At 50.2% G+C, this 25,087-nt stretch overlaps 1 protein-coding gene across 5 annotated transcripts in view; it reads left to right on the forward strand.

The window, feature by feature from the left end:
- LOC105477808 (monoglyceride lipase) overlaps nucleotides 1-25,087 on the forward strand; it is a 137,094-nt gene that overhangs the window by 32,142 nt on the left and 79,865 nt on the right. For all 5 annotated transcript variants that reach the window (XM_011734599.3, XM_011734601.3, XM_011734598.2 and 2 more), the window contains one exon: nucleotides 11,102-11,208. In XM_011734599.3, coding sequence (XP_011732901.1) covers nucleotides 11,102-11,208 — 107 coding nt within the window. The remainder of the gene's footprint in view (nucleotides 1-11,101; nucleotides 11,209-25,087) is intronic.

The following is a 25,087-nucleotide window of genomic DNA, read 5'->3' on the forward strand; positions in this document are numbered from 1 at the left end:
GTGGGATTGGAACCCGTCAGTTTCTGCCCAGATGTGCCTGCTTCATGGGAACCAGATGTGCTAAAAAGCAAAATACAGGCCAGAAAACCTGCCATGTGTCTAAAGAGGCTGTCTGGAGCGGTCTTCCCAAGGGCCCACATAGCTTTGCATGTTCTCCAGTGGCTTGACTGAGGAAACCCTAACATGCACACGCAGGAGAGGAAGCCAAGAGAAGTGAACTGGTACCTACCAGCAGCTTTTTATCTTCAAAGCTTTTCTGCAAGGCAGGGATTTCTTTTTTTTTTTTTTTTTCTTTTGCGACAGAGTCTCGCTCTGTCACTAGGCTGGGGCGCAATGGCGCAATCTCGTCTCGCCGCAACCTCCGCCTCCCAGGTTCAAGCGATTCTCCTGCCTCAGCCTCCCGAGTAGCTAGGACTATAGGTGTGTGCCACCACGCCCAGCTAATTTTTGTATTTTTACAAAATACATGGTTTCACCATGTTAGCCAGGATGGTCTTGATCTCTTGACCTCGTGATCCACCTTGGCCTCCCAAAGTGCTGGAATTACAGGCGTGAGCCACTGCGACCCACCAAGGCAGGGATTATTATTCCTGTTTTCCAAGTGAGACACTTGAGGCTGTGAGTGACTTTCTCAAATAACAAGGCAGGGTTCATCACACAGCAAGCCCGTTGCCGTTACTCCAGCCTTTCTTGAACCCCTGTCCCTCAGATCTTAGAAGTGCATGTGTGGACCACAGCAATGGACTTCTGCCTGTAGTGTTGGTCTGGGCATGAAAAAAAATGGATGTGTTGATTTAACACAAGAATCTGAAAGCCAGATTGATAGATGTAAACTTCTAGAGAGAGAGACCTAGACATATAGATTTGAACTTAGTGAGTGACCTCTGAGGGTGGGGACGCTGCATGTTTGTTCATTTGTTTTTTGAGACAGAGTCTTGTTCTGTTGCCCAGGCTTGAGTGCAGTGGTGCCATCTCGGTTCACTGCAACCTCTGCTCCTGGGTTCAAGCAATTCTCCTTTCTCAGCCTCCCGAATAGCTGAGACTACAAGCACTCATCACCACGCCCGGCTAATTTTTGTATTTTTAGTAGAGACAGGGTTTCACCATGTTGTTCAGGCTGGTCTCGAACTCCTGACCTCAGGCGATCCACCCGCCTCGGCCTCCCAAAGTGCTGGGATTACAGGTGTGAGTCACTGTGCTCAACAGATGCTGCATATTAAAGGATTCATGCTCCTCTTGCCTTGAGGGAGCCAGTGCAGTTCAAGGAATTTCCATAAAAGGCGAGGAAGGAACTCCTGGCCTCAAGAGTTTAAAACTGAGATAAACAGCCCATGTTAATATTTGAGCATCCTGTTTCACAGTTTTGGGAGGAGGCTGGGGATGATATAATTACGGAGTTCAGTCCACAGCATGACATATGTAAAGCACTTAGCTCAATAAGCATTCCTCCCCTTTTCGGGTAGGGGTCAGGGTAGGGGGAGCTTAGAGATGCACAGATACTCCCAATATACACAAAACATAATCAACTGCAACCACGTAGAATCATCAGGACACGAAATGTGAGCTGGACTGTGGTTAGCCTGGAGGCTGCAGATGCTTCTCAGAGAGCTTTCAAGCAGTATGGCTCAAAGACAAGCAAGAAATGAGAAAGAAAGGAGGGAGAGAGGAGGCAGGGTGGCCCTCTAGTGCCCGGGACAGAGGGGTGTGCGGGAGGAGCTTTCAGGCTCCTGTAGGATTCTGATCTTTCAATGATCTGAAGAAAGCTCATACTGAAAGGTAAAGCTCCTGACACAGGGAATTTGGGAGTCAGGCTCTGCAGTTTTCTTCTATTTCTGGGGGCACTTGTTTCAGCAGGACATTTGCACCAAAGGAAGAGGAAGCCTCCCCAGACACTGGGCTGGCCACACCCTAACTAAGCCCGCACTTTGGGCAGGCACAGTGCAACCTCAGCTGCAGTCTCAGTGGCACGGGTGACATGGAGGACTGGGTGACATGGAGGACTGGGCCTCGCCGCACTGGGGCTGGCTACCCCCTGGGATTTCCATCAGAGCAGGTTCACACACCAGCCCGCGGGGGAAATGGTGGGATCTGTCAGTGTGAGCGGGAGAAGGATCAGGCCCCTAGACTGGGGTCCCTCAGGAAGTGGGCAGACTGGCTGGACTTGAGTAGGAGAGCTGAGCTAGAAATCCAGGCATTCCAGCGTGGGGGAGGCAAGAGGCTACGGGGCAGGCTGGTGTCAGGCTGTGCTAATGGGAAAATAGGGAGTCAGGGAAATTATTTCCCATGCGACTTCCTTAAGGGCAGGGGACCAGGTCTCATTCAACTCAGGATTCTGAGGTGGCTTCACAAAGTACACTTAGTAAACCCCTGACGGACGAAGGAAGGAAGAAAGGAAGGACTAACAGTGCCTTTATTTCAGGATTGTCCAATCTATCACCCCTCTCTCCATCTTATCTCCTGCTGCCATGAGGTCACAGTGGGCGTAAATTGTCCACGACAGGCAATGTAGTGTACTGGTTAAGAAAGGCGGTCTTCAAATCAGATCTCCCTCCCTCCAAGCTTGGCATGTGTGCATTTTTGGCTAAATACTTAACAGCTCCATGCCCAATTCCTAATTTGTCAAATGGCTTAGAATGTTACGTAATGCTGAGATCACATCCGGGGAGATGATGTTAGCTCATGTGGGTTGAGTGCCCCAACGCACACTGGGCTCATGTTTCACTCATTACCAATGTAATCGTCACGGAGCCTCTGGGAGGTGGGTGCTACCATAAGTACCCACTTCACAGATGAGGAAACTGAGACACAGAGTGATTGAGTCACTTGTCACCTAGGCCTGCAGCCAGTCAGGGGCAGATCCAGGATTCAAGTCCAAAGAATCTGATTCCAGGGCCCCAGCCCACAGGATACTGCTTCTTAATCAACGAGCACACTTACCACTAATCAGGGTGATTGTCACTTTACCCACCTTGGCGTAACCAAGGGCTTCTGATTTGTAGTGTTTTATGATAGTAAAAAAAATACATAGCTTGAGGTGGGTGGCAGCATTTGTGCTAAAATATGCTGGATGCAAAGTTGCTCTGGGTCTGAGTTGTGCCCATTCTGAAAGGAGTATTAGATCAAAGAATGCTTACCTGTGCCGTGGCTTTGTTTTATTATGGTTACAATTTTGTTTTCTTCTTGGAAAATGCCTCTATTAAAGGTCTGCTTTCTCTCTCTCTCTCTCTTTCTTTCTTTCTTTCTTTCTTTCTTTCTTTCTTTCTTTCTTTCTTTCTTTCTTTCTGTCTGTCTGTCTGTCTGTCTGTCTGTCTGTCTCTTTCTTCTTTTTTGAGACAGGGTCTTTCTCTGTCACCCAGGCTGGAGTGGAGTGCAGTGGCATGATCATGACTCACTGTAGCCTCAATCTCCGGGGCTCAAGTGATCCTCCCATCTCAGCCTTCCAAGTAGCTGCGCCACCACACTCTGCTAATTTTTAAAATGTTTTTGTAGAGATGGGGTCTCACCATGTTGCCCAGAGTGGTCTCAAACTCCTGGCCTCAAGCAGTCTTCCCCCACCTTGGCCTCCCAAAATGCTGGGATTATAGGCGTGAGTCACCTCACCCGCCCCAAAATATGCCTTTTAAGAAGAAGCTAAGGTTGTGTTGGGTGTCAGGGATGATGAGTCTAATTCCCATTGTGTTCCCAAATCTCAAATTTTCCTTCCAGCCATAGATGGGTCCTGGGCCTTTTCACATTCTAGCCCAGGTCTCCTGAAGCTGAGCCCACAGGGGATGGTCCACAGCGGCTCCTCCTACCATGGCTGGGCTTTGCTCACACTCACACCCAGCTCCTCCTGGCCACCACGTGCCTCAGGGCCTTGTGTCCCTTGCCATTCCACCCCCTCCTGCCCCACCTTTAATGCCCTTTTCACATCCCCCCACACCTCTTGAGCCCAAAAGAGTTCCCACCTCTCCACTGGAGCATTTGGATAACCAGGTTCAGCTGCAGGTACCAGAAGCCTCTCTAGCCAGGCAAAGCAAAAAGGGATTTAACCTGGGGCATTGAGTGCTTTCAAAACTGTTGGGCACTGCGGGAGTGGTCTGTAGGCCTCCAGGAATGCTTCATGACTGTTCCAGTCCACAGTTGTCTCTCCTATCTCTGATGTATTTCATTCATTCGTTCGTTCAGCATTCATGGAGCAGAGGCAGTGCCGGCTGCTAGGGACAGGACACCAGGATGAATGAATAAAACATGATCTCTTCTCAAAGAACACAGGGTCTACATACCCTGGACAATGAACTCTGGATACGAGCCATGAACAGAGTACCGCAGGGCCCCAGGAGGGTGCACGTAACTCAGTGCTGGGGAAGCGTGGAAGGACTGCGGATTGCACAGAGGGCAAGAACAGGCCTCTGCCCAATCATGGGAGCATAGACAGAGGCAGGGTGTGGAGGAACCACACGTCCTTCCCTGTGGTTGGAGTACAGGGTAGGGTAGGGGTGCCGGGGCAGGCAACCAGAGAGAGGATAAGCTGGTCAGGGTGAGGGGCCTTTGGGGCACAACCTGACCATTACATGGTGTTGTCTTATTATTTAATTATAGTGATCAAGAAGGCAGACTTACCAGCCAGCCTGGCTGAGTTAAAATTCTGCTGGGCTCAAAACCTACTGGCTGTGTGACCTCAGGCAAGCTGTCCAGCCTCTGGACCTCACTTTTCTCATCAGTAAAATGGGAAATAACAGTACCCACATCATGGGGGTGCTGTGAGGGTTAAATGAGTTAATATGTAATAACACACTTTGACCTGTATCTGGCCGAGGTGTCAGCTGTCAGCCCTGGCTGTTATTTAATGCCTAACTCTGCACCAGGCAGCATGCTGGTGATTTTCCATAAATTCTCTCAATCAGTCCTCTCCAAGGCCCTCCCTGGGAGGCAGGCGTTATTGATCTGTTTTATTATACAAAGAAGTCTATTTCTAGTTTCCTCTGTGAGATTTTAGCTCCTTCACTGGCTCTGTTCTATTTCTGTCCCCCGCGCACTGTCGCTGTGGGAGCCCTGCCAGAGACAGAGAGGAACCAAAGCCCCCTGGAACTCCAAGAGGAAGGACAAGTTAGATCTGGGCTTCCACAGAGCCATCATGCTCCTGCTTTAATTACTGGAAAGGGATCCAACTCACTCTCACAAGCCCACACGCAGCCCCGACGGCAGACGTGCTGGTCAAATTTGACAAAGTCATAAAATTTGGCAGGAAGGAGTTTGGTAGAAGTGGAAGATGAAGTGAGGGATCCAGTTGAATGAGTGGGATGCTCTGGAATAAGCAAGAATCAAGAACAGGCACTGCCCTGGAGAGGCAGGCAATGCTCCCGCCCCTCCAGCGAGGACACCCCAAGGGTCGTGGGACTAGTGTCCCCGAGGCTCCCCTCGCCCAGGACTGGCGGCATCCCCACCCACCTAGTGGCAGGAACAAACACTGTATCCCTCTGACCATACATTTCCTCCAACAAAACGTTCATTTTCCTGATTTTTTCTAAGAAAATGAAGGGAACATTCCTTCAGCTGGGCATTCCGTTCTTCCTTTAAGGGAGCCTGGTGTTGCTTCCACAAGGTCAGGCAGGAAGGAGGCTAGCATTTTCCCCTCAGTGCTGGCCGTTCCGCATGCTCTAGGGGACTGTCCCTTTAATTCTCTTGGCGGCCTCCTAGGGAGGCACCGTCATCCCCACTCTGTGGATGAACAGTCGAGGGCCAGCAAGTCCAGCCAAGTCCAGAGTCTGGCCAGAACAGGCCAGCCTCTTCGGTGGAGGTGAACCCCTTTCATCTCAGCTCTGGTCTCTGCCTTTCAAGGCAGTGGTGGCTGCTGGTGTATTGCAGGCGTCTTGCCCATGGGGCTGGCAGTGACCATGAGAATGTGAGTTGTCCCTGGCCCCGAATCCTCCTCCTCATGCAGGAGGCAGGTGAGGCAGAGCAGATGGTCATGAAGGCAGAAGCCTGGATCCTGAGCTGCAGGGCCTCGGTGCACTTGCACACACGTTGTCTCATTTTACCTCCAAACCCCTGGAGGCTGCAGTGTTCCTGTGTCTCAGGTGGAGAAACTGAGGCCCACAGAGGTCTAGGAACTAGCTCATGGGAGGGCCAGAGCTTCACCCCACACCTCCAGATGGCAAGTGGCTCACCTGGCAAGTGGCTCACCTGTGCCATTGGAGCAAAGGGCTTCCTAGCGGACAGTGATGGGGGCTTTCGTTAGCCCAGACAAGACCCCTGCCCCATCCGCATTTCCTTATTTACCTCGTGACGTCATTCTCCGAGGCGGGTGGTGTTGGGATTATCCCCACCTCACAGGTGAATGAACTGAGGCACAGGTGAGAGGTTAGGTCACCTGATTAATGAACAAAGGCATAAAGGGGGCATTCGTTTTTCGATGGAGAGGATAAAGTAGCCTGGTTTGTACATTCTGAGAGGCTCTGCGGCTTGTTCATCTCGAGGGCTGTGTGTGCTTTATTGGGAGCTGCCCCACCTCCCGGGGCTGGATGCCAGGCAGGCCATCTGCTTCTGGGGCTGGGCGCCCCTCCCACAGTCATTGCCTTCTCCCTGAACGACTGGCTCCCAACTGGCTGCAGCCGTTAAAGAAGTTCCAGGAAAAAGATCTTAGCCAGCCTCCTCTGCAACCTAATTTCTGCTGCTGTGGGTATTGCCTTGTCTGCATAAATGGCTCTGCTAATTTTCTGCTGCTGCGTGTTGTTGAGGTTGCAGAACGGCAAGGGAGGAAGGGCAGAAACCAACCACTTTCCTTGGCACCTGTTCAGGGCCCTGTCAGCCCCTTGATGAATGTTGTCTCTCATCTCCCACTCCATTCGCAGCAGCCCTGCAGTCCTCACAAAGCTGAAGTCAGATCAGGTCGCTGCCCTGCTGAGTACCATTCCCTGCACAGAGGAGAACTCCAGCGCCCCATTGCTGCCCCTGGGGCTGTGGACCCAGCCTTCTGTGCACCTCTCACCTTCCTCCTCCACACGGTGTTCTGGACTCAGGGCCTTCCTTCTGTGCCTGGAGTAGGCACACCTGTGTGTCCCCAGCAGGACCTCTGCACCAGAACAACTCCCAGTCACTCAGACACTCAGGGGTCTTCCCTGGCGATTCCCTGGAGTCTAGGTCAGGCTCCCTTATCTGTCGACCCTCTCGTGGTGCTCACAGTGCTCCTCACAGTACACAATCACACATGTGTTCTCTGCTGAGTGACTGCAAGCTGTGTGCGGGCAGGGACAACGTTGTTTGTTCATCTCAGTGTCCCGGGGACCTGGCACGTAATAAGCTCTCATTCACATTTTCAGACTCAGCTGAAGGAAAGTAGGACCCACTGTTGCTGCCATCCCATTCTTTCTATTTCAACACCAAGGAGACAGGCTGAGGGCCATCAGGCGACTTGCCCAGGGTCCTGCGTGGTCACACTGGGAGTCCAACTAGGTTGTTCTGGCTGAACTTTGCTGTCTGTTCACAGCCTCCCAGCAACTGGGATGTGCATTTCCTCCACATCTGGGTTTCTCAGTGCTCGGTCATGTATGTTTTTAGAGCAGAAATAGAAGCACAATGTTTTGTAAAACCCTGAAGGGGAAGCTTCCACACAGCACCCAGCATCCAGTGGTGAATGTGACCTTCCATCAGGAAGCCTGGAGCTGGGGTCTGTCCATTTACCCAGAGAGACAAATGCAGACACACATAGCTCAGGATATGGCCGGCTGTGTTCATGGCAACAGGGCGGGAAGCTGGGAAGGGCTGGGCCAGGCTGGGAAGAGGTCTGAAGAGAGGAGGGAGCGGCAGCAGTGGCTCCGCCTGCAGCAGGTGTGTGGGGAAGGAGGCGGAAGGTCTCGCAGGAGGAGGGGTGTGCTCACAGGGGGTGAGGTGAAGCACATGGAAACCCTGGTGCCAGTAAGCACAGCACAGGCGGGCTTCCAGGAGGCTCTGCCCTGGGCACTGCAGTGGGCGGAGGAACCCTAGAACCACCCCCACACCCAGTTGTTAAACATTTAACAGCACACCATTGCCTGGCACATCTGGGCACCAGAAAGGAGGCCTCGGAGCTTGGGAGCAGGGCAGAGGGGAAGAGGTGTTTCAGAGGCAGACAGGCTTTGTTCTGTTGCAGTGCAAAGTCTCTGGAAGGCTTAAAGCAGAAGAGTAACGTGATTTGATTTCACTTTGCTGGACAGATTTACAAAACACACTAAGGTCCTGGGAACATGTAAATGTGGCAGCCAGGGGGAAGGGGAGATTGAGTTATCAGAATCGGGGTCCAGGCAGGATCTGAATCCAGGCACTAAGGAGAAACCTACTTACCAAAACAGAAGCTGAAGATCAGAATGAGTCCAGGTGTCCAATGATGGGTTCTCAGGGTGCTGACCAGGCCTTGGGGGTGGAAGTGTGGGGCTGTCGAAGGCTGAGCCTGCAGGTGCTGCCAACGGGCTCTTCCTGTGCAGAGAGAAGGGTGGCAGTGGTCCCCACCGCCTGCAGTGGGATGGCTATATCGGTCAACCCTTATGGCTAGAACCCGTGGTCTACCCAGCATACCCCCCAGGGAGATTGGTGGCTCTAAGCATGCTCTAAGTTTCCACGATGGCTGCATTCTCACCATGCTTAAGTTCCACTTAGCCTCTGAGCAGCACCATGGCCTAAGCTCAACACTGTGATGAGAACAGGTGCTTCTCCACCTTGGCTGTACATCGGAGCCACTGTGGAGCTTTTCTAACCTCAGACCAATTAAACCCAGAGGTCCCCTGGGGGTGGGACCCAGGCATCAGCCTTTTTGAAAGCTCCCCAGGTGACTCTAATATGTGGCCAAAGTTGAGAACCTCTGGATTAGAAGGAATTGCTGTAGAGTAAGAGACCACGTGTTTTTGCATATATTGACTTGGTGCTGGATTCTCTTGACAGGCAATTCCAGGCATGATGACAATGTCTTGTGCCATTTCTTTGGTTGCTAAATGGAACCCCGAAGTCCTTTTCTGCTGGGTGGCCCCTGGCTGTGGTGAGAGGCCGGAGAGTTGCATGATCCAGCTCAACGACTTGTCTGTCTGCATTAACAGTAGCCTGAATTATGATAGCAGTGGCTGTGCTCCCAAAGGGGGTTAAAGGATTTAAGCTATCCCTTCTGGAAGCACAGCCCCTTTTGAAGACGGAAGATGCTGACTAGTTAGAGGTTCCAGCCATGCTCCTCAGTAGCCAAGGGAAATGCAGGAAAGAAATCCCATCAGCCAACCCCAGAAATGTGAGGCGGGCAGGTGTCATTTACACAAGTACACATCTGATCGAGTGGAGGTGGCTGGGCATTCCATGGAGCAGTGAAGAAGGCGTGAACATTCCTCTGCTGTTTTTAGGAAAAAGGAAGGAAAAAGGAAAAGGACAGATGGCAAAGGTGATTTGAAAAATGGGGCTAATTGAAGTACCATAAAACAAACTGGTGCCATTCTGCCCTTACACAGCCTGGCCAAAAAGAGTCATAGGAAGAACACAGTTGTAGAATAAGGTGTCTGTGTCCTCAGCTGGGACCCTGTTCATGTCGCTCGGCTGGGATACAGCTCTGGGGTCCAGTCCTCAGAGGGTTGTGGGCTGATGTCGAGGTGGGGGCATTAGGAAGCAGGCAGGCAACAGGGGAACCAGAGTGACGGTCAGCGGGGGTGTGCGGAGAGGCCAGGGCCAAGCAGAAAGGCCCAGGAGAGGTTGCCAGATCAGGCACGGGGGGCCTCTGCCAAGGCAACGTCTGTCCTGACTCCATGGCTTGTGTTCTGAGCCCTACAGCAGCTTCTTGGAGACCAGAAAGCCAGTGGTAACATACTGTGAATGGCGTTTTGCCAACTTGCTGTGTGACTTGGACAACTTACTTAACTTTCTTTTTTTTTTTTTTTTTTTTGAGACAGAGTCCCACTCTGGAGTGCAGTGGCACAATCTTGGCTCAACTGCAACTGCAGTCTTAGCCTCCTAAGTAGCTGGGATTACAGGTGTGTGCCACCACGCCTGAATTTTTGTATTTTTTATAGTGATGGGGTTTTACCATGTTGACCAAGCTGGTCTCAAGTGATCTGCCTGCCTCGGCCTCTGTAAGTGCTGGAATTATAGGCATGAGCCACCTTGCCTGGCCCAACTCACTTAACTTCTATGTGTTTCACTCTCATCTGTAAAGAAGATAAATCATCTGATGACTGGAGGATTAGAAATCTTGCATGTGGAGTTGCAGAGGAACGGGTGTATAGTAAACGCTCAGGAAGGTGGCAGCTTGTTCTCCTCCTCCTCCTCTCTCCCCCCATCACCATTAGCAGCAGCAGAAGTTGGTGGGTATCCCTCATGGCATTTACTCCATGCCTGAAGGAGACTCTAGCTCTCCGTGGGTCTTCTGCTAAGAATATAGGTCTTGAAAATTGGATAGTTTGGAATCTAAATGCCGCCACATTCGCCCCCGAGGGAGGAAGCAGACCCTGGTGGAGGACCTGCCTGCCCCGTGCCAGCACTCTGCCTGGGCCATTGACATCGATTAGCTCCCATGAGCCTCACAAGCACCCGCAGAGTGATGCTATTCTTACCATGTTACAGGCGAAGAAATGAAACTTCATGGGACCAGAGCTCTGCCCGAGGAGCCCACAGGAAGAGCGGGGATTTGGGCTCCATTCTGTGTGACTCTGAAGTTCAGCATTTTAACAGCAAACTCCTCTAATTTGACAACGCCTGGAGCCCGTGGTGTGGCTCCTGGTGTTGCTGAGGTTGTGTAAGCTCTGGTGCTGCTGCAGCACAGTGGCAGCCATCTGGGCTTTTCTTTTTTGGAGACGGAGTCTCACTCTGTCACCCAGGCTGGAGTGCAGTGGTGCCATCTTGGCTCACTGCAACCTCTGCCTCCTGGGTTCGAGCAGTTCTCCTGCCTCAGCCTCCCAAGTAGCTGGGACTGCAGGTGCACACTGCCACGCCCGGCTAATTTTTCTGTATTTTGGTAGAGACAGGATTTCACCATGTTGGCCAGGCTGGTCTTGAACTCCTGAGCTCAGGCAATCTGCCCGCCTCAGCCTCCCAAAGTGCTGGAATTACAGGCGTGAGCCACCACGCCTAGCCCCATCTGGGCTTTCCTAACCAGGCTCCCTTCTCGTCCCTCCAGGGCCCTCATCTTTGTGTCCCATGGAGCTGGAGAGCACTGTGGCCGCTATGAAGAGCTGGCTCAGATGCTGATGGGGCTGGACCTGCTGGTGTTCGCCCACGACCATGGTGAGTGTCCCAGGGCGCTGTCAGAGCTGGCCGGGCCCTGACAATTTGGAGATCTCCCTCTCTAGTCCATCTCACCGCCAGCATCCTTCCTTCTCAAATCTTCTATTCCCCATGGATGTTTCTAAGTAAAAAAATGTAGTTACATAAACAAAAAAAAATGTCTGAGGGGCACATTCTGTAGCGTCTGAGACTGAATGCAGGCTGATTAGAAACCTCAACTGGAAAACAAAGTCGGATATGTTTATCTCAGAACTTACCCGAGGCCAAGGAATTCTTTCCTGCATTTATAAAGTGCTTTCTCTCAAAATGGGCCCTAGTTTTTCTCCAAGTGCCCTCAAATGGACATGATGTAGTCAGTTCAAGTGCAATGTAAATCCCGGTTTAACCACACGAGGTTTACCAAGCATTTCAGACCAGGAGAATAGTAGAAGCCTCAACAGGCCATATTGGTCACAAGAAAACCCAACACACATACATATACAGGGACACACACACACCCATGCATATAGTCATACACACATGTGCACACACATACACATGCACACATACATACACCCACACATGCACACCTGTACCTATACACATACACATAAAATGCACACACACACATACATACACATGTGCGCGTGCACACACACCCCTACACACATATACACACATTCATACATACATATAGACATATACATGCATACATAAACATACATCCATACACAAACACACACACACAACCCCAGGCCAGGTCTTTGATTCTTTGTCCTGCAGCAAAATCCACAACTGTCAAAATCCAGTGTTCGTTGCCTGAGTCGGTACGTAGTTTCATAATCATGTTTGCAACATTCTCTATGGCTGGGAAGTCTCCCAGTTTAGTTCTTTGCCTAACACTTTTTAAAATTAAGACTTCCCTGTGACTAAACACGGTGATTTCCCCACAGCTTCATTGTAAAATTCTATAATTGTGACCCAGATCCAGAAATGTTGCTTCTGTTTTATCTGATTTGAAAATTGATAATAATTAAGTGATGTCTCTGAAAAGAGGGACAGGGGAGCAGTGACAAAGGCCTGGGAGTCCTTGTAAATGTGGAAAAGCCTTATCTGTACAGAGAAGCTGCACGGGAGGTGAAAAGCTTGCTGGGACATTCTGTAGGTAAAGAGCTGCAAATGTGATTTGCCAGGAGCTCTTATTCAGCTGGATATATACAAGCATCCTCATAACTGACAGTATTGACTAATTCTTTCTTACCATAGTTGTGACATTCTTTAGTGCTTTGCAAACTGTCCCAGTAATATTTGTGAGACTGTTTGAGGAATGATATTTGAGGATTATCTCTGAGGCTTTTAGTATGGGGACTGTGTCATTATTAACTTTGGTACTTCTTACATGTAAAAGCCTCAGATAGGAATTTTTTTTCCTATTGCATTTGCGTCCTTTAAAATTTGTTACACTCATCATCATTATGTTCTAGAGACATCCTGAAGGCAAAGAATATTTGTACTATGCAGCTAGAGTCCCAAGAATCTATTTTGTATCTTAGCACCAACCACCTTCTTATCAGATAAAACTTGGCCAAATCTGTGGGATTAAGTAAATGTTGCTCCTTGTTTATTTTGTCTGACTGTGGCACTTTGAGAAACAATTTTAAAAGCCTCCTTTTTTAGAATAAAGGGAGAAAAGAAACAGCCCACCTTTTGATGTTTCCAGAATAACATCTAAAGCTGAGGCAGAGCTCTCTGTGACATTCTAAATATAGTACGAAAGTGGTTGTTGGTGTTCACCTGTTTCAAGCTCTTTGAATGACTCATGGAAATCTCCCTGGCAAGTGTTTAAGGAAAGTGTGTAATTCAAGAAATGAACCCTGTTGGCTTGTGTGTGTGACTTTTGTTGTCTATGGATGGAAATGACTGTGGCTTGCTTAGTAGAAGGAAGCCAAGTAAATGGGCTGCCATTTCAGGGATCTTGTGCAGGCTGGCGATGCAGGTACTGGTGGCTTGTGATCTTGGCTGTATTTCCTTCTTGCTGAGAAATGTGCTAGTAAGTGAAGAAGGAAGGATTTGAACCCAGGTCAAAACTTCCTTAGAAGGTTGGGGAGGGAGAGGAGCAAATGGATGCTAAATCTGACACTAACTACCATGGATCTCGTTGCTCAATGCATTATAGTATTTCACTGTTCAGCATTTTAACAGCAAACCCTCTTATTTAATAAGGTCTGGAATCCACGATGTGTCGCCTGATGCATTGCTGAGGTTATGTAAGTTCCTGAGCTGCTCCATTACAGCCACAGCTGTCTAGACTTTTCTAAGAAAAAAATTTATTACTGTATACAATGTTTCCAGGCACAAATGCCTACAGAGATCTATGCAGACTGCATTCTTTCCAACATAGCTTTTATTTTATTTATTTATTTATTTATTTTTTGAGATGGAGTCTCGCTCTGTCACCCAGGCTAGAGTGCAGTGGCGTGATCTCAACTCACTGCAACCTCCGTCACCCAGGTTCAAGCGATTCTTCTGTCTGAGCCTCCTGAGTAGCTGGGACTACAGGCACCTGCCACTATGCCCGGCTAATTTTTGTGTTTTTGGTAGAGATGGGGTTTCACCATGTTGGCCAGGCTGGTCTCGAACTCCTCACCTTAGGTGATCCACTCTCCTCGGCCTCCCAAAGTGCCAGGGTTACAGGCATGAGCCACCATGCCCAGCCCAACATAGCTTTTCAATTTAAATAAAATAGGCCAGGTGCAATGGCTCACACCTGTAGTCCCAGCACTTTGAGAGGCTGAGGTGGAAGGATCACTTGAGGCCAGGAGTTTGAGACCAGCACAGGCAACAGAGTGAGATCCCGTCTCTACAAAAAAACATTTTTTTAAATTAGCTGGTCACTATGGTATGTACCTATAGTGCCAGCTACTTAGGAGGCTGAGGTGGGAAGATCACTTGAGCCTGAAAGTTCAAGGCTGCAGTAAGCCATGATCACACCATTGTACCCAGCCTAGGGGAAAGAGCAAGATTCTGTCTCAAAAAGAAAAAAAAATAAATAAAGCAAATATTGGGAGACTGTCAGGGCATTTGTTGTGCCCATTGGAGATACACTGAATACTAAAAACAGAGCTGAAAACACTGCTGCAGGGCCCGTGGCACCTCCGGGCTCCAATGTCCAAACCTCCCATGTCTTTAGCCATGTTGTCATCTGCACTCCAGGGTGTCGCTGGAAGCATGCCACTGCAGCTTTCATTCCAGACAGCAAAAGGGCTCAGACACTAATACACCCAGTCCAGGGCCCACTCAACAGGGAGTTCAAGCCGTGATCTGGACCTTTTCTAACTATCACCAGTCTTGATGTTCTCATCTACCAAATGGGCAAGATAATGCTGTCCTATGGCAGAAGATTGGGGGACAGAGCAAGATCCTGTCTCAAAAAAAAAAATTTGAAATAAAGCAAATATTGGGAGAATGTCAGGGCATTTATTTGACAGATTGCTGTGAGATAATGCATCAAGGGCCCAGCAGTGTGTGCTGCGTTCTTCCCCTTCACTCTACCCTGTCCAAGTCCCCTCCAGCTACAATGTAGACCGGCTGCTGTGCTGTGTACCCAGGTGGGCGTGACCCCAGGGCTCTGAGCAAGACCAGCAGGACTGAGGCTGGGAGTTAGGTTCTTGTCCCGGTGTGGCTGCCCTGAGTGGGCTGGGTCACCCCTCAGGCCTGCACAGGCTGTTCTGAAGATACAGTGAAGCAATAGACAGGGAAATGCTTTACAAAGTAGACAGAGCTGCCTACAGTGGTTTCACTGCCAGTTTCTATGACACGATTTATGGAAACACTGGCTTCTGTAAATCTGACGCTAACTGATTTTACTACCATGGGTCTCGTTGCTCAATGCATTACAGTATTTCACTGTTCAGACAGAAACCTCTAGGCGCTGTGGTTGTGGCAGTCTGGCTGTGTCTCCAGCATGCCTGGTAGATTGGTGGGCTCACAGTCATGTTCAGTAAGCATCTAATTTAACTTTGTTTTCCATTTTAACCTCAGAATTTGTACAGAATGACCTCATGGGTTTGAACAGCTTGCCAGCAGTGAAAATTGTGATTCCTGTCATTTATTCCGTGTCAACAGCATGCCAGGCTCGGTACCTTGCAATTTTCTCATATGATCTCTAATTTCTCATAACAATTAATCTTATTATCCCCATTTCATAAGTGAGGAACCTGTGGCTGTATAGTCAAGCAGACTCATTCTCACTGCACATGTGTTAGCAAAGGGAAGTTTCGTGTTCTTCCAGGGCACGTGACGTCTGAGACAGGTGCAAGGACTCCATGGCACCATCAATGCCCAGGGTTCCATCTGTAGTTTGCTCAGCTGGTACTACTTAGCATGTGGCTTTCATCTGTGTGGGCACTACCTCCGGCCTCATGTTCTAACAGGTAGATGAAGCAGGAAGTGACAGAGAAAAAGGGCTGGGCTCCTATTGGGAAGGCAAACCTTCTTTAGAAATCCTAGAAGGCTCTAGCTACACCGCATTGACCAGCGCTGTTCACAGGGCTCTGCCTAGCTGCAAGGGAGGCAGGAACTGTAATTTGTTAACTACTGAGCTAAACAACAGAAACTTCTGTTGGTAAGGTAGACACAGAGAATGGACATTACTGATGGCTATCCATCTCTGCCACGCCACACTCCCGGGTTTATTATTAAATGAGCATTTCCCCAGTTGTTTCTACTTTATGTATTTTCTGGGCATTTCAGCTCACTCACTGGGTTTCCTTTCTTCTCACCCATCCTTGTGTTCTTTCTGAAGGTTTTGGTGTGAAGGCTATTAGTATTGACATCATTAATAAGTATTGATTGAAGTTCCTAATTGGGTGTTTGTTCTGGGTGAGATGTGAAGCAAGGAGAAATGCATGGACACAGTAACTGTTGTCCTAATGAGAACATGACCTGTCTTCCCCAGAGAAAGCAAGCAGTCCCTCTCTAAGGGCATAGCTTTTTATAGCATGTATTATCCTGTGTGGGAACTATTCCTTTAGACAAGGCAGCCACTGCAGGCAGGCAAAGACAGTGTCTTACACTGTGTTGTCCATTCACTTGTCTCCCTCCCCCAAGAACCTTCTCGTCATCTTTGCACAGCGCAGTCCATTCCTGGACTGAGCAGGAAGTGGAGGCATCACCAGTGTTTGTTGAAGGACTGGAAGAGTTTATAAGCTGAAATAGATCAGACCAGAAATGCTTTAAATATTAAGGGTAGAACATCCACATTAAGGTATCCACGTAAGCGGGGCACTGCTGGTTCCCCTCAATGAGGAGAGGGTCCAGGAACGTGGCCACTGGACCTGAGTCTGGTGACCAAGCAGGTGGAGAGCCTGTAAGTGCCGTGGAGGCACTGCTGGGACAGAGGCGCCACCAGGCCAGCAGCTTGGACAGGGGTGTGGCACCTCCGGGGCTCAAGGCATCCTCAGTCCCTGGAGGGCCGGCAGGGTGGCCAGGTCTTGTCGGGAGAGCGGAAGCTTGTCAGCAGGAGGAAAGGCTCCGATCATTGAGAGCCATGGTTCTCACCTTGGCTACAGTCAGGATCACTGGGGAGTCAAAAAATCCTGAAGCCTGGACTCCCCCTCCCCTACCCCTCAGAGATCCTGATTTGTTGGTCTTTAGTGTGACCTGGGCATCAGGATTTTAAAAGATACACGAGGCGATTCTCATGTGCAGCCCAGGTTGAGAACCACCACCAAGCAGAGGAGGCCACACAGGCACGGTTTGGAGCCAGTGAAGACAGGATTTATTGGGAAGGACTCTGGGGCCTGGAAGGATGGAAGGCCACCAGGAGACTTTGGAGATTCTCAGGAGAGGGGCCCCAGAGCAGGGCCCATGAGGGAGAGGTGCATGGGCAGACAGAAACAGAGGGGCTGCTGCCATGTGTGAACAGGTGGGGACACCAGAAGATGGGATTTTCTGCAACATTCTAAATATAGCAGGGAGAAAACCAGGGCTGGCGTTCTCTTGGTCCCTGGGTCTGCCAGCTGCTGCAGTGACTCACTGGAAACCCCTCAGCCTTCCACGCAGGCAGAAGGGCCGGTCTCACCCCTAGGAGGCCAGGAGGACTCCGAGAGAAGGGCACACACGGCCCCACCCGGGAGGTGCTGCTGCGAGAGACGGCGGGAATCTGAGGCCCATTTCACCTTGGAAGGCGCCAGCAGGCCCACTCCCTGCAGTCCTGCTGGAAAGGGCCCTTCCCCAGGGAGCAGCCCCCTGACTTCCTAACACACACGCTCGGCTCCAAGCGCACTTGCTGGGGCCAGAGACGCCTCCTCTGTATTTACAGAGTATAAAGGAACCATCCTCAACTGATTAACAGTGAATTAATTATCTGCAAATATTTGAGGGAAAGTGTTAAAGAGGGCTTTCTGTGTGTGTGTGTGTGTGTGTGTGTGTTTTAACTTAGCTGGGGCACGTGAGAAGAGGAAGTTTTGAGGTAATGTCTGTGGGCGGCAGTTAAGCGCGGTTCTTTTTGGCGGGTGGGTCCTACCCAGTCAGAAGAAGAGTATTTAGGAAATTCAGGGGGAATAATTGTATACAAGTGTTTTTCATCCAGGGAGACAGATTTGAGTCAAGGTCTCTTGCTGGAAGTACTCTAAAATAAACTGCCATCGGTTACAAGTAATATATTTTTGTTTGAAACGTTTGAAAAATGCGTTAACCGTTTTTCTTGCCTTAGTAAATACGAGAATTAAAATAACAGAGTGAGTTGCCCTTTAAGGCTTCAAGAGTTCATGGGGGCCCAACTCCGAGGGTGGGTGACAGTGAACTTGCTGCAACTGGTAGAGTGTGGGAGAGTGGACCATGCCACCCTGAGACCCGCAGGGTCTCTGCTGTTGCCAGCTCCTTCCCTTCCTCTCCCTGCCTCCTCCTCTTCCCTCTTCATTCACTGTTAAGCATAGTGAATGCTCCACCTTTGATGAAAGTCTGTTGAGTTTATTTGGTGTAAACCTCGGATCTGAGTTTGTGTGCCCTCTCTGATATGAGGTCATTTGTCTCTTTGTTATACAAAACAAAAACCTGCATGCAGCTCAGTTGCTCATTTGTAAAATGATGACCGTGATAATAACAAGGTTGCTCTGTGGCCGTGGAGACGAAATGAGATAGCACAGGGTCTGAAACTCCAGTGGCAGCAGCATCCCCAGGAAGGCCTGTTGAAAGCCAGATGGCTGGGCCCGCCCTAGGATTCAGATTCAGTTGGTCTGCTGTTGGGCCCAAGAATATGCTTTTCTAACAGGCCGCCAGGGGTGATGCTGCTGCTGCTGCTGCTAAGGACCCCTGAGAGAGTGTGTGTAAAAAACCATACACAACGCCAGGCATCTATTAGACATGCAGCACCTGCCAGCTCACCTGCAAAGCAAGGTTCGGGGAGACATTGCAGCTATTGAAAGTTCTGGCCCAGACTTCAAAAGGATGCTTCCTCAAGGAGGTGAGATTGAACAGGGAAATACGGAGGAAGAGCATTCAGGTGAAGGAACTCTTCTTCATTCATTCTTTGATATTCACTGAGTGCCCAACTGCACTCCTAACTGTTCTAGGCACAGAAGTCCAGCAGTGAGCCAGGCAGACATGAGTGAATAAGGAGAAATGTTATGTCCTGCCCAGTGCAGGGGAGGCAAGAGGCAGGAGGCTGCCAGGGAGAGGGGCTCCCTCTGCCCAGCAGTTCGGGAAGCCTTTCAAGAGGCTGTGGCAGTCAGTTGGACCCGTTCTTGCCAAGGTCCAGGTGGCAGAGGGAGTCTAGGCCCGGGGGCGGGGGCTAGCAGGGTGCTCCCAGGTCGCCAGCAAGCCAGGATGGCCACAGCTTAGACAAAGCAGCCGGTGAGCAGTGGTGGATAGGGGCCTTATGGGCCCAAGGAGGAGGAGCAGAGGCTGCTCTGGGATGTTGGAAGCCACTGGAGGGAGGGCTGCAAGCAGGGGAGCAATATGCTGTGACGTGTGTGGCTTCTGAACGACCCAAGGCTGCTGCGTGAAGACAGATTGCAAGGCGAAGGCAGGGAGTGTGGGGAGGACTTTGGGCTGCCAGGCTGGGAGGGACTTGCCGTGTGCTGTGTGGCAGTGTCAACGAGACCTCTCTGAGCCATGAACTTGGGTGGTGACCCTAGGAATAAAGAGGCCTGAGCAGAGTGGAGAGACGCAGAGATAAAAGCAACAAGATTTGGCAGAGAGGTGAGAGACAGGGAAGGCCCAACAGTGGCGAGCCTGAGTCTCTTTGTAATGACATCTGCCTCTAGAAACGGAAGGCTGAGTTCTAGTCTGCATCATATTGAACGATGTCTCAGGGTCCCTCCCCCAAGTCCACATGTTGTGGATGCCACATAAGGCAGTGAGACAAGAGCAGGTGCACTCCTTTAACAAGTCCCCATCACGCTGTCCCGGTCCAGAGCCAGCCCGGCACAGCCTGTATCCACCCCACCTGCCTAGGCCTCTTCTGTCTTGTGGTGACCCCCATGGCCTGTCCTAAGAAGACACAAGTACTGAGCCCCCAGCATGTGCTCAACACTGTGTTTATGTGTTCCCACCTTATCTGACTTGTCCTCACAGCACTACCAGGAGGCAAGACTGTTGTCCTCCTCTTACTGTTGAGGAAGCTGAGGCACAGACAGGTTAAGCCACTGCCCAAGGTGGCACGGCTGCTATGTGGCAGACCCTAGATTCAAGCCCAAGCTGTCTGGCTCTAGAGTGCAAGGGGTCTAGAACTTGGCCCCCTGGGGGGACCCTGGTCTCTAAGCAGCAGCCCACAGCATTCTTGGGCCCCTCAAAAATAACAATAGTCACAAGCACAGAACCTCACAGTTTATAAGGGGCTTCCTCAAGCATCTCATTCCATCTCAGTAACCCTGGGAGGAAACCAGCCCAGGCTGGAGCCCAGTTGTTGCCTTCAAATCTGCTGAGAGTGCCTTAGTGCGCCCAGGCTGCTGTAACAGAACACTCTAGACTGGGTGGCTGGGAAACAGCAGGGATCTATTCCTCACAGTTCTGGAGGCCGGGAAGTCCAAGGTCAAGGTGCTGACAGATTCCGTGTCTGGTGAGGGAACCACCTCCTGGTTCATAGATGATGCTTTCTCACTGTGTCCTCACATGGTGGGAAGAGGGCTAGAGAGCTCTGCAGCCCCTTTAATAAGGCCTCTAACCCCATTCATGAGGCCTCTGCCCCCATGACCTATCACCTCCCAAAGGCCCCACCTCCCAACACCATCACCTTTGGGGTTGGGATTTCAACATGAATTCCGAGGGGAGACAAACATTCACACCACAGCAGAGAGCAGAGTTTTGGATGCATACAGAGCCCCCTGCATATCCAGCCTCTCCCTAGTTGCTGGGTCAGCTGGAGTGGCTTTAACCCCACAGGAACCTCAGCTTTCCTGCTTGTAGGAGGAGCAGCCAGACTACTCCCTCAAGAGTGCCGTGGGAACGCTTGGCATGCAGTAGTGTGCAGGACAGTTCACGTGACCTTCCTTCCACCAGCCTTTGCACAGATGTGAAACAGGCTCAGCTTTAGAGAGACAGACCTTGGCTCTAATTTGCTCTGTGGCCTTGGCAAGTTACTTGACTTCTCTAGACTTCACACTCCTCATCTGTAAAATGGGCTAACAATACCAGCCTGTGGGGTGCTGTCAGAAGTGAACTACCAATGCAGCATGCTGTCTGCACTTAGAGGTTGGGGGAGCAGGAGCTCTGGAACCAGACAGACGAGGCCTCGAATTGTGGCTTCATCCTTTACTACCTGTGCGGCCTTGGCAAGTCTGCACAATCCCCTAAGTTGAAAAAGTAGGGCTGATAAGGCTTGCTGGGGTTATCCCAGGGATTCAGTGAGGTGAAGTATGTAGGGTGCTTGGTTCGGAGCCTGGGGTTTGGTAAACACAGGTTTTCTTTCTTCCTCCCATGACACCTCTTTTGCTTTTTGAGGGACGGTAGGAAGGTGCGAGGCTCAGATGCCCTGAGAGACGTTGGTGTGAGACCCACCATTGCACCACTGTTGTGTTGAGAAACAGAACCTCATGGAGGCCAGGAGGCGTCCTTCCCAAGACAGCCAGGACTGTTGCCACCAGGCTGAGGTCCCCCACCTGTCTGCTCCCCACATACATGCTGCCCCTGGTGTTCTACTACCCTGGATTAAAATTAACGTAGGGCTTCTCTTTATAATTTTCAAATGCCCCTTGAGTTAACTGCAGATGGTAAGTATGGCGCTAAGTCCTAGAATGATGCAGAGCCAGTGGTGGACATTTGTCTTCTTCCTAAGGCAGATGAAAACCTTTCAAGATAAATGGAGGAGGTTGGGCGTGGTGGCTCACACCTGTAACCCCAGCACCTTGAGAGGCTGATGGGGAAAGACTGCTTGAGCCCAGGGCTTTGAGACCAGCCTGGACAACTGTCAAACCCTGTCTCTATAAAAAACACAAGAATTAGCAGTGCTTAAAGGTGCATGCCTATGATCTCAGCTACTTGGGAGGCTGAGGCGGGAGCTACTTGGGAGCTACTTGGGATCGCTTGAGCCCAGGAGGTCAAGGCTGCAGTGAGCTGTGATTTCACCACTGCACTCCAGCCTGGGCAATAGAGCGAGACCCTATCACAAAAAATAAAATAAAATGCATAACTGGAGGAAGGCAGAAATAGTAAAGGGTTGCCTTGTGATGAGCAGGACCAGAGGGAAGATGGTCTCTGGGACCACAAAGCTCACGGTGAGCAGAGAGCAGCTGCCTCTGCTCCTGTTGGACCGGTTGCCAGGCCTTCAAGGAGGCAGGATTGGGAGGGTAACTGCCTGAGGCAATGAGCAGTTGTGGTTCCTGCTTACATGGGCTTGGCTAGCACAAATCGTAGGGTTGAGACATAGGCAGATGGGGGTTTAAGTAGGCTTCTGGGGCCTAATTAGGGACAAGCAGCATAAAGGGAAAGAGGAAATAAATAAATCATTCAGTCTTGTGACCTTGGACACATATCCTTGTGACCCTGGGCACCCTGCCTGTGACCCTAGATACCTAGCCTTTCCTTGGGCTCTCAACCTTATGACCTCAACATTCACCCTTGTGACCTTGAGTACCCAGCCTTATAACCTTGGGTGCTCAGCCTTGTGACCTTGGGCACTCAGTCTGTGACCCTTGGCATTCACCCTTGTAACCCTGGGCAACCAGCCTTGTGACCTTGGGCAAGTCACTGAGCTTCTCACTTTGGATCACAGGCCAAGTGGTTAAAGATGTTTAAAGACTCCAACAGGGTTTTGTGACCTGGCTTTGCTCCATACAGCCCTGCCTCCTGGAGTCTATTCCATTATTCTTAGATATTCACTGTTCATTTGCAAGACTCCCTCTGTGCAGCTGCACCTGGCCCTCACGCCTTAGTTCTTTGACCAACCCACGCCATGGCTTGGACATGGCACTCTCCCTCCTGCTCTCTTGGTTCTTTCTGAAAGGTGAAGAGACCTGGAGTGGACGAGACCTGCCCTGGAGAGTCTATATCCTCCAAGGGGCTGTGGGGAGTGTCCCCGAAACCGAGAGGGCTGGGCACTGCCTTCTTTCCCACCTTATGCAGGGCCACTCAGCTCTTTTTCTATAGAAGGTTTCATTTGATTAAAGGATTCACTTCAAAAAAACTTTTTCAGGATGAGGCGCAGTGGTTCACATCTGTAATTCCAGCACTTTGGGAGGCTGAGGTGTGAGGATCGCTTGAGGCCAGGAGTTTGAGACCAGTCTGGGCAATAGGATGTGACTCTGTCTCTACAAAAATAATACAAAAATTAGCTGGATGCAGTGGCGTGCACCTGACCCCATTACTTGGGAGGCTGAGGTGGAAGGATCACTTGAGCCCAGGAGATTGAGGATTTAGGAAGTTTCTTCCACTTCTAGAATTCTCTGATTCTAAATGAGAAACTAGCTATGAAAGCTCTTTGTTAACCACAAGGGCGGATAGTTATGAAGAGAAGCACCTTATTGCTGTTGTGCAGAGTGGCCTGGGGAAGGGCTGGCTGATGTCGAGATGATGGGTGGAAGAGGAAAGCAGTCATGGCGCATGCCAGGCACTGAGCTGAGTGCTCACAGGAGCCCCGCTCCATCCTCAGGACAGACCCCCAGGACTCTGATGGTGCTTCAGCGGTGGGGTGATGTGGGGTGGAGGCAAGGAGGCTGCTCTGCTCTCCCTCCACTCAGCAAGTATTTATTGAAACTCACTATGTGCCTGCACTGTCTGGGCACTGGAGAAATGCTGAACCAAACAGATATCAACTCGCAGCCTCTTGGAGCTCACTTGCTACTTAAATATGTTCAGTACCTGGGGGCTAAGCCACCCGGGCCGGCAGTTCAGGGTCCAGTACTCTGAGTACTGGACTCCTCAGTACTCTGAGGAGAAGACCTCAGCTGCGATGGCAGCCTCCCCCTCACCAGCCTCCCTGGGCCTTGCTGTCTTCATCTGAGAAATGGGGAAGATGCACTACCTCTGTCACAGGGTTTTAGTGTGGACTATGGCACTAAGTGAGGGCAACGTCTAGGTGATGCAGGTTAGTTGAACTTTTGAAATGCCAGTTGTTTAAAAATTGATTTGTAGGAAGCCTATGGTCAAAGACAATCCAATTCTTCTTTTTTTTTTTTTTTTGAGACAGAGTCTTGCTCTGTTGCCCAGGCTGGAGTACAATGGCACGATCTCAGCTCACTGCAACCTCTGCCTCCCGGATTCAAGCGATTCTCCTGCCTCAGCCTCCTGAGTAGCTGGGATTACAGGTGCACGTCACCATGCCTGGCTAATTTTTTGTTTTTAGTAGAGATGGGGTTTCACCATGTTGGTCAGGCTGGCCTCAAACTCCTGGCATCAGGTGATCTGCCCACCTCGGCTTCCCAAAGTGCTGGGATTACAGGCATGAGCCATCACTCCTGGCCTGACAATCCAATTCTTTTTAGCAGAGTTTTACCCAGAGACTCCATATGCTGAGCTGAAAGGAACCATCTCTAGATGTGAGGGGCTGTGAGTATGGTAGTGGTTCTCAAAGTGTGGTTCTGGTCAAACCAGCAGCAGTAGGAGTAGCAGCAACACCACCCAGGGATTTGTGGGAAGTGCACACTCTCGGGCTCCAGGGTAGGACCAGCAGTCAGTGTTTAGCAAGCCCTTAGGCAACTCTGATGGACACTACAGCCTAGAATCACTGCCCAGGGGTAGACACATGAGTGATGCACTAGGTTCCCTGAAGGAGGTGAGCATCGGGGCTTGGAGAGCTGGAGGGATGGACAGGACAGGGAGCTTCAGTAGGAAAAAGAGAGGAAAGGATATCTCAGTATGGGGGAGGGGGAAGGAAATGCCAAAGGGAGAAGGGAGAGTCAGAGTCAGGAAACTATTGGGAAATACTCCCTTACTTAGTTGTCTTGGATGTCAGAGTAATGTAGGTCAGGCCTCGGTTCTTAACATTTTATTTCTAAGACTCCAGTAGTCATTACACATCCCCAAAATGAGGGCTGTGATCCTTAAACCACACATCAGCTATACAAAAGCAACTGGCACAGAAAGTGGCAATGTGGTGTGATGGTTAAACACACAGGCTTTGGCATCAGATATGGGCTCAAATCTTGGTTCAGTCATTTACTAGCTGCAGGGCCTTGGTCTGCAGTCTGTTTTTTGTTATGTCCTTCTCCAGGTTTGGTACCAGGGATATTCTGGCTAATAAAATGAATTGGGAAGTGCTCCTTCTTAGTTAGTTCTGAAAGAATTTGTGTAAGATCATTATTATTTTTTCCTTCAATGTTTGGTAGATCAGTGAGGCTATCAAGACCTGGAGTGTTCTTTCTGGGAAGGATTTTAATTATAAATTCAGTTTCTTTAACTATTAATAGGACTATCCCAATTTTCTTTTTCTTTTTGTGTCAGCTTTAGTAGTGTTTTTCAAGGA

The sequence above is a fragment of the Macaca nemestrina genome, chromosome 2 (genome assembly GCF_043159975.1).
Source record: "Macaca nemestrina isolate mMacNem1 chromosome 2, mMacNem.hap1, whole genome shotgun sequence".
In the NCBI taxonomy this organism is placed as follows: Eukaryota; Metazoa; Chordata; class Mammalia; order Primates; family Cercopithecidae; genus Macaca; species Macaca nemestrina.